General features: G+C 49.3%; 3 protein-coding genes across 3 annotated transcripts; 1 reads left to right on the top strand and 2 right to left on the bottom strand.

Moving 5' to 3' along the window:
- Positions 1 to 395: 395 nt before the first annotated feature.
- On the top strand, positions 396 to 1,215 carry SARC_11236 (hypothetical protein; the record flags this gene model as incomplete). Its single annotated transcript, XM_014294684.1, has 2 exons — positions 396 to 623; positions 990 to 1,215. Coding segments are annotated over 2 exons (389 nt in total), but the record flags the coding sequence as incomplete, so codon positions are not given.
- A 1,129-nt stretch (positions 1,216 to 2,344) lies between these two features.
- Positions 2,345 to 3,529, bottom strand: SARC_11235 (hypothetical protein; the record flags this gene model as incomplete). The annotated part of the gene is made up of 1 exon (XM_014294683.1): positions 2,345 to 3,529. The coding sequence occupies one exon, from the start codon at positions 3,527 to 3,529 to the stop codon at positions 2,345 to 2,347; it is 1,185 nt and encodes a 394-aa protein (XP_014150158.1).
- A 13-nt stretch (positions 3,530 to 3,542) lies between these two features.
- SARC_11234 (hypothetical protein) lies at positions 3,543 to 8,229 on the bottom strand (the record flags this gene model as incomplete). The annotated part of the gene is made up of 2 exons (XM_014294682.1): positions 8,206 to 8,229; positions 3,543 to 7,694 (listed from the first exon to the last, which is right to left on the bottom strand). The coding sequence occupies exon 2, from the start codon at positions 7,686 to 7,688 to the stop codon at positions 3,543 to 3,545; it is 4,146 nt and encodes a 1,381-aa protein (XP_014150157.1). The 5' UTR covers positions 7,689 to 7,694; positions 8,206 to 8,229.
- Between the last annotated feature and the right edge of the window lie 1,324 nt (positions 8,230 to 9,553).

Raw genomic sequence — 9,553 nt, 5'->3', positions numbered from 1 at the left:
CGACACACACACACACACGCACAATATATATATATATATATATATATGGAAAAACATTTTTATTTTGGCTTGTTGTTTTTATGGTTGTTTATTGTTTGTTTGTTGTTGAGTATGTGTACCACTGTTTCATTGTGTTGATGCATAGACATCCAAGATGTGTAGGGAGCGATAATGCGCGCCGAGTACGTTTTGCCGTCATTAGGACGTCTAATGCGTCGTGTGTACTGATACAGCTACTTGAAGTGATGGTTCATTGCTGTAATCTATGTGTAAATATGCTCATAGTGTACGTAAACATTTACATAGGGTACTTATTCATTTTTCATAGTGTATGTATACATTCTCATAGTGTACGTAAACATTTATCATAGTGTACGTAAACAATTCACTAACAGCTCGTTACTTCGTCTCTGGTCAGGGTGGTAGGTTAGCCATGACTGATTTTGTGTTTCAAAGTCAGTCAGACCAAAGCTATATCAGTCTCCTGTTGCTGAGGTTGTGCTGCTGGGCCTTTTCTATTCCGTTCGATAACGTTATCAGCGAAAATGAATACAGAGACCAACTCAAGCGAGTCAACTTCCAAGACATAACAATAACTGATGTCTCAGATAGCGTATTTCCAGGTATGTATATATATATATATATATATATATATATATATATATATATATATATATATATATATATATAATTTTGCCGTACACACATGTACAGGGTACGCCTATGTGTCCGTAGTACGCACCCATACGATCGGTTGCTACTGATTTCATCCACGGTAGACTTATATTGTTAGATGTGACTTACACACACGCACGGACACACCCCACTACATCGTTGTCTGCTTTTATTTGGGGTTAAAATAATATTAAATAAATTTAGCGTCTGTTCTGCTTGGTGTTAAAATATAAAAGAATGATTTTGGCGTCTATCCCGTTTGGTGTTAAAAAACTAATATTAAATATTTTTGGCGTCTGTTCTGTTCGGTACAGGATTCTACGACTTTGTGGGATCGCACGAACGGATGTTGGTCGATGCGGGTACACACTCCGGCTTTGCATTCATACCGTTCAAACTGGTCTCTGCTATGTTGTACTACGCCAGCCTGTACCATGTGGTCCGTTTAGTATGTATAGGCGCCAATAAGAGATAAAATGAATAAATCAATACAACAATAAACCAACAAGCCTAACAAATGTACGCTCGAATATTGTACAGACGCTACTGCTCAAATCCCTGCATGACATATTATATATATATATATATATATGTGTATATATGTATATATATATATATACATTCATACATTCATACATATTATACATATATTCGTATACGTATATATATATATATACATATATACATACATACATACATACATACAAACATATATATATATATATATAATATGTTGGCGGAGGGGGGGGTACTGATAGTATTATGTTAAATTCATCTTTATTCGAGCTTTGTTCCTTATTGCTCATTCCAGTATGTATACTCTGCACAACAGCCACCGTCTCGGTGCTTGCCAGAGGCAATCCATAACTCTCATTTAATGTTCATCAAATATATATATATATATATATATATAACATTGTACAAATTTATGTTCATGTGCTAGAGGAAAGCAATCAATTACCTTTTCCATTTTTCTTATGCTTTGTCCCTCATTTAGGTAACTTGTACTTCGGCTGAAGCTATGTCTACTCCACTGCTATTGTCGCCGGACATGGTATGCATGTATCACAACCAACCGACTTCTAACCTTCTCCCTGGACTCCGTATCCATGATTCAAGGCGCCAATGGGTATTCAAAGACTCACACAATATGCATATGCATACATATATCTCGATACGTCTTCAGTCTGCGTGCCTTCGTTCCTTATCTACTGTCCGATGGCCTAGAGTGCCCTGGCTGAATGGCATAGACACATTATCACACGCCGTGGTTCTCCTCAACTGTCATACTGTAGGGTTTAGGGCTCGGCTTTGGATACTATGGTACCTGTCTCTGCTATTCGGCTCACACGGTAGTATATAGTCGGAGCAATGTTTTTCCGACAGTCTATTACCGGTGTACTATCATCCTGGATTATCAGATGTGAGTGAGTGATGTCTTTGGTCGAATTGGCGTACTATAGCAAATAATCTACCTGTCTACAACCGTTGTATGTTGATATGACAGACTAACCTAACACGAGGTGTATGCCTCTGCACATCGGCGTGTGCGCACAGGACATCCCATACGTGTACGTAAATGAATATCCCCGTAAATACACACATATGTGTACACGAATATACGTATACGTCCATATACATATTTACATTTAACTATACATGCGAGCCCTCATCCTGGTACGGGCTGCCGGCCAGCGTCGCCCAACAAACCCGTAAAGTCAAACGCACTCTTCGCAGCCATGTCATGCCGTGTAGCTGTGGTGTCTGCCGCCGATTGCGGTGGATATTCGGTACTCGCATCCCTCGTCGCATTACCTACCACCGTCTCCGCCTCATCGCGTGTGATAGCCCCCATTCTACGGCCCACCACAATCCCCTCCGAATGACTCATACGGTGTCTGGTGAAGGTCAGCTCACCGCCCAGTCCACGGTTGTGCTGCCCGTTGTTACGCTCTCCGGCACCGCCGTTGTCCATGGCCGAGTCGCAGTCACGCATCTCACGACGGGATGTACCCGGCGCCAGGCTATGCGAAAGCGTCTGTGGCAAATGGCCCGACACAGTGCGTGTGCTGGACCGGTCCTTGTCCTTGGCGGTCGGGGCAGTCTTGAAGGCTGATACGTGTGAGGTGGATGGTGTGACGGTTAATGTATCTACTAGCTTACCTACCATGGTCTCCTCGGGGTATCTAGGGGTCTCCATGGCGTGGCTGCTGGTATCAATTGGGGCCATCGCACACAGTGCAGAAGGCCCGAACACCTCCATATTGCGCTGGTGCTGAAGTTCGGTACTATCACGCGTGGGGGTGGCACTGCCCCCGTTCCGGCGGCCGGTGGTGAAGTTGCCGCGCAGATACGACACAGCCTGTCCTCTGTATTTGTCCATTGCCGAGTCGAGCGACGGAGATAAGAAGTCGAAATAGCGCGCTTTCGCCGCGTCGTGGGGGTACACCTTCTCGCCCTCCAGATCCAGGTTGCTTAGCAACCGCGCAACAGCGGCCGATTCCTCAGCCACAGCGTCGGTCTCGTTGTGGGCGTCGTCCGCGGAGGAGAGGTTCTCCTCGGGTGCATACGAGCCCGTACCGAGCTCAGGTGCATACGCACTCTTACTATGAATTGACCCCGACCCCCCATCGCCCGGCGAGTACGTGCCGGTCCCATGCAGAGGTCCGGGTCCGGGTTCGGGTCCCGGTTCGTTCGACATAGGTGCAACAGCACTCTGTCGGATGAGAAGACTATCGGACTTCTCCGGCTGAACGGTAGCGGTTTGGCCAAAGCCCAGTCTGGCCGTATCGGGGGTGGCGCTGCACGACTCACCTCCGATAGCATTGCCATGGGATGCTTTCCCTCGGCCCATCCCGGGCTGAGTGCTATCGCTCTCTATGGCACCTACCAGCCCCCGAGTATATAGCACCCTTATCCCTGTCCATAGGGTCTATCTGTCCTGGGTATAACACCCTCCTATCACTCTCAGCCTGTCCCGCATACAGCACCCGGTCCACAGCCGATGGGGCTGGGTAGTGTCCTGTTTTGCGAGCTCCGCGGAAGAAGGCCACGCGATGGAAGCGTGAATTCGGGTTGGATTCCTCAGTCGCCACCAGACTGGCGGCACTGACTGGGTACCTCGTATACTCCGGGTCCGAAGGGGAGAGGGGGCTAACTGTCTGCGACAAGGGGCTTACCGGTGGGCCAAAGATTGGGCCCCCGGCGTCAGCCGATACTGGCGGTGGATACACAAATGTTTCACGTCCCGCTTCACGTCCCGGTTTCGCGTTGTAACGCCCCACATGCCCATGCCCAGTTGTCTCAACCACCCGAGGCGAGTGTGTGGCATTTGCATTTGCATTCGCATTCGCACGCTTCACCGTACCGTCCAGGTCGAAGCCGGTCCGATACAACGCGGAAGTGGGTGCAGTCCGGGCAGTGGGTTGGCTTTTGACCCGGTTCACCTTCGCATGCGACAAATGGCGCTCGGCGTACACGTCCTGCGTGGCGGCGGTGCCGTACGGAAGTTCGGTACCCGGCGTTCCGAAGCTCGGCCACGATATGAACGGCTGGGTCATGCGGCGGGCGTCCTTCACGCTGTCTGTTGGACCCGCGGCCTTGGGCACCCGGTCCACACCCGCCACGCCGAAGGCGGGTGGATGGCTGTAGGTAGATGCGCTGGTGTTGTGGGTGAGCGTGAAGGTGTCTCGCAAGCCCTCAGAGGCTCCGCCACCGTCGCCGGTGGTGACTGTGCCTGTGCTGTTATGGCAGCTGTAGACACCTGCACGAGTGCTTGTTACGACGGATTGTGTTTGTGTTGAAGGCGATGTGCTCTGACGGCGTATCTGGCCGGCATGGCGTTGTTGCGGTTGCGGTTGCTGGCGTGGTTGATATTGCAGTTGTTGAAGTGGGTCACCGTTGGTGAGTGTGATAGTGTTACTGTGGGGATGGGGCTGGGTGTACACCGCTGGTAAGCTGCGAGAGATACCGTTGCCCAGCACCAGGTTGTTCCCCTGCGCGAACTGATGCACGCTGCTGGGGTCTGAGAAATTGGCAAAGGCATAGGCATCTTCCGGTGATACGCCGGACGTTCGCGCGGGTGCAACAGAGTCACTGTAGTACCGAACTTTGCGCTGCTGGGCGTAGAAGTAGGTCAGCGTGTCCGGCGAGGATATGCTCCGCTCTCTCTCTCGAACGATGGCGGGGTTACGGTAACTGATACTATCAGCATTGGTTCCGAACTGGCACTCACCCTCCCCTCCCAACCCCGAACACGAGTGCTGCTGCCGCTGGTGTTGTTGTAGGCGTTGATGTGCCTGCTGAGTCGCCTGCATTTGAACTCGCACCTGAGCCTGAGTTTGGGTGTGATGGAGTTGTATCTGTTGCTGCATATATTCTGTAGGTATAACGCGCACATGTGCCATTCCGCACCCCCCGGCTGGACAGAACTCCAGGCCCGGTCCACAACCAGAATCCTGGGTCATTGGGACCGCACTATGGGCCACAGGGTAGGCACAGTTGATCTGCGGGGACATCCCGTCGGTAGCGCTCGGTGCCGTGCACGTAGGGAGAAGAACCGTACCTTTGTTTGAGCAATTCTTCAGCGGGTGCGGATGGGTGCTGACGTGGGTGCTGCTGTTGGTACCGCCACTCAACCGCCCCCCCGAGTTCCGCATACGCTGTGCCTGAGGTGGGTTGTACGCGGTAGACTGGGTCGCCTGTCGGCTTCTTCCTGGCTGTGGGGGGTTGTTGGGGGGACCTCCCTTGGGGCCTCTAGCGCTGCGAGACGTCGACTGTTGTTGGGATTTGTTGCTGCAGTTATTCGGCTGGTTATGGTGGCCACTGCTCTGCTTGTGGTGGGCCTTACTGGTTGCGGTGGTGCTGCCCTGGGCCTGTTGGTTATGGGCGGGTGGTTGCAAGGCCACTCCCTGGTGGTGGCCACACAGAGGTTGGTGTTGGTGGTGAGTTAGACTGGAAGGTCCCAGATGCGTGCAGTTGGCCGGGTGCCCATTCACACTCAAATGGCCCGACGCATGCTGCTGCGATTGACTTGCGGGGTGCAGGGGTCCGCAAGCGCCCGTGTGTGCCTGGAACTGGGCGTGGTGTGGCGTAGGTACCGGTCCATTGGGTAGCTGGTACAACTTCTGGGCAGACTGTACCTGCACCTGCTGCATACTGGTCGGGGGGAACCCACACAGGCCCATCGCACAGTTGGCCGTGCACGGTGTGTGTTGGCCCTGTTGTACTTGGGTGTGTACCTGTGAGGACAAGGTGTTCTGGTGCAGTTGTACCTGCAGCTGGTGGTGCAGCTCCATCTGGGCCTCCTGCTGCTGTTGCGTATGCACACAGTCCGCATACGTTCCGTCTGAGACCATCATGGCACCGCCGCCGCAATCGTAGCCATGGTATGTCACGTCGGTGCGGTGCTTCGTGAGACCGCTCTTTGCATCGCATATATGGTCCGGCTTAGCCGCTTTGTCCACGTCTCGACTGTCATGGTTGCTATGGCTGTCTCGGGTATCGTATGCACCGTATCTGTGGGTTGGTGACGACAGGCTGCCCGCCTCCAGATACAATTTGTACCGGTCCAACGCCTTCAGCAGCCGGGTGCGCGCGCCCTGGGCAATCATACCCGCGCGAATCAACCCATCATCCCCCATCTCCAACAAAGTCGAGAACGCCAGATGACTCAGCATCATGGTGTACTTATGGAGGCGGATGTGTCTGAGGAATGTCTGAGTATCGCAACCACTCAGCCCGGCGAATTCCAGCAGCTCCACGGAATGCCGACGTCGTCTGGCCGCGGCCATCTTCTCCTTGGCCGAGAGTTTCCGACTGTAGTTAACTGGCGCTGGGCTGTGTGTGTGTGTTGGTAACAGAGGCTGTCCCTGCCCTTGACCCAGTCCCCCGTGATTGGTGCTAGTACTATTCGACTGAGCTCCGTACGCCCCTCGTTTACCATTGCTACTCACATACGGCTTACTACCGCCAGCATCCGCCGGTTGGTGTGAGACGTCCCGTCGTGCGTGTGTGGCCAGTGGGCCCGATTTCCCCGAAGGCTCGTAGGGGTATGGCTGCGACTGTGATGCGGTGTCCGGCTTACCCGGCAGGATGATACTGGTCAACGGTTCTGGATTACCGATTAATTCGTCATCACAATCACTACCATCCGACTTCCAGCTATAGCCGCTCTCGCTTTTGCTTAATCCGTCATTGCTTATTTCGTCATGTGGGCACGCGCACTTACTATCCACCACCTGCGTGCCACAGGCGTTGCACAAGGTCGTTCCCGCCTGAAATGTACGGGAAAACGCTTCTGTATCCATATCCTCCCATATCGCAGGATGGGTGTACGAAGCTGTGCGTGAATGTGTATGCGTGTGACCAGAATACCCACCGTGACTGTTGTAGCTACTATGAATCGTATGCGACAGGTCGTCGTAACCCAGAAAGCCCCCACCGCTAGGGCTCACATGCTGTGATGAGGTGCGAGACACCTCACTCGACGAATTGGCCGAGGACAAAGGGAATGCCGCAGAATCATAGTCGTGGTATGCAATACTAGACTCATCGTGTAAGCGCCGGCTATCGTATAGGTACGGCGTTTGAGTCGCTGCTACTGTACTCTTGGACGCGTGCAATTGACTCCGACTGTCTTGTGACTGTGGTTTTGACTGTGTTTGGGAGTGTCGACTATTATGATGATGTTGCCGATTGGCGGGTGTGTTTCTTTTCTCAAGACTATTGATACTCTTGGACGTGACTGTGGCATTGGTCCGATCACTCTTACTGCCACCCAGCGGTAAGGACTTATGTAAGTCAGCCATACTATCGGGAACATCTGCAATAGATGCATTACTCAACGTATTCAGAGTGTCTCTGTCCCTTTCTGCAGGGAAGGATATAGTAGACCTGTGATGTAGATGCTCGTCGACGTTGTAGTTGCATCGCTCGACATATCGTGCAGTTGGTATGCCATCAGACAGACGGAGATCTTGACAACCACACTCCGCCGTGCCATCTAGAGCCATATTCAACTGGTTATAAATAGGCAGATGTGAATGATAGATAGACAGACAGATAGATAGACAGACTATTTAGAACACAAGCAAAGTGTGCGGTACTACCTTGGATATTAACTGCGGTGTGCGTGCGTTTTCCGTGTGCCGAAGTCTAAGTATTTGAAGACCCTGTCTGCGGTCGTTTAGTCTAAATGGCTATTCGTCTAGTTCTGGCAAACGTGATTAGTACAATTTGATAGATAAACTGGATGATCATTTGATGTTATATCCGCTATAGTAACTTATGCGTACACCTGATGATATTGGGGAAACCATACACACTTGGAAGCGGGATATAGCTATCTGTGTAGCTACTTACACGACTTACATACACACGCTGCTTGAAGTGGATGTGTGAACGTTATTCATACTATATGGCATATGTTATTAACTACTACAGCCAGAGTGAAGCTAAAGGCGTATTTAGCAGTAGGTTAGGCTATGTACTAGCGATAGCAACTAGTTAGCCATCTGAAGATACCAGTACCTGCAGCAATACAGTAGTCTTCTGGCTCTACTAAGCTATTCGGCGCTCTCCAGTCTCCTCTCTGTCACCAGTAGTATAGGACCCAAAGCGTTTTCACTTTTTCGATAAAATATAAATAGACCAAGCAGAGGCTTTTTTTTTTTCGGCTTCACCATCGATCACCTCCAGTAACAGTAACAGTTCCAAAGATATGGCCAATCCTAACTCTCTTGGCCCACGCCCTACACTCACAGAGTCATAGAGCCACAGAGCCGGTACTGGAGGAACGGAGTGGGTGTGTCATCTGTCGGAGTTCCTGGGATCAGGTCTCTGACTCACTATAATCTATTTTGTTCTCAGTTTATTACTGTATAGTCTCCGGAGACTGGATACAGCACATACATAAAATACACAAATATTCTCTCCGTCTCGTCTGATCTGTCTCGCTGTGTCTTTGACCAGTGACCACTGACCACTAACCACTGTCTCACACAGCCTGCTGATGTCAATCTGAAGATATTCCAAGTGATGTTACTCGAATCCTGTTGAATTATTGAATCCTATTGGAGGATAGAATTGCTTTGCGTTCACATATACCACAATCAAATCAGACATGTTGCATATAAAGCCTCATGTTGCATATTAGCTCTAATATTACGTTATCGTAGTCTAGAGAGTACACGCTTAACGTATATATATGAAACTGAAATATTTTAACGATACAAAGACAAAGTGGGACAGACAGAATTTAACCTGTACTCATATATAAAAGGACTACATAATTAACGTACTGAATATATTGTACCTCTATTTCCTAAAATTGCACCCATAAGTTTATATACGGAATCAAATAGAAATAAACGTTGTACGTAAATAAAAAAAGTTATCGTATTTTATACGTTTTAACGTATAAGGTAGTGAGGTAGTCTCGGTCACTTTTTCGTCAGTTCCGCAGATTTCATGTTCATGCCAACTCGCATAGTGTTTACGATAAATACTGTGTCGCAAACTACAATGTTGGATTTTATATAAAATATATAAGAAAAATATAAAAGTACTTGAAAAAAAAACTCATGATCACTTTTTGGTACATACCTTGTTCCAATTTTTATATCCCATAGCAACCGACCGAGCTTTTTTTTGTCTAAATTTGGAAGGACGGCGCGGTGAATTTATCGCCATCATACGAGTATATGTGTGTCACTTTGTCAGTGTGACAGTATGTGTCAACGCTCTGTGTCTCTGGACTCTGGGAGTCTGGGCTTAAAAATGCAAAGTCAATCGATGTGATCTATGTGTAAATTTATATACATAAATTATGTATATATGTATATGTATATGTATATGTATATGTATATGTATATGTATA

This window comes from Sphaeroforma arctica, assembly GCF_001186125.1.
Source record: "Sphaeroforma arctica JP610 unplaced genomic scaffold supercont1.1583, whole genome shotgun sequence".
In the NCBI taxonomy this organism is placed as follows: Eukaryota; class Ichthyosporea; order Ichthyophonida; genus Sphaeroforma; species Sphaeroforma arctica.
This window is presented reverse-complemented; position numbering and strand designations above follow the sequence as displayed.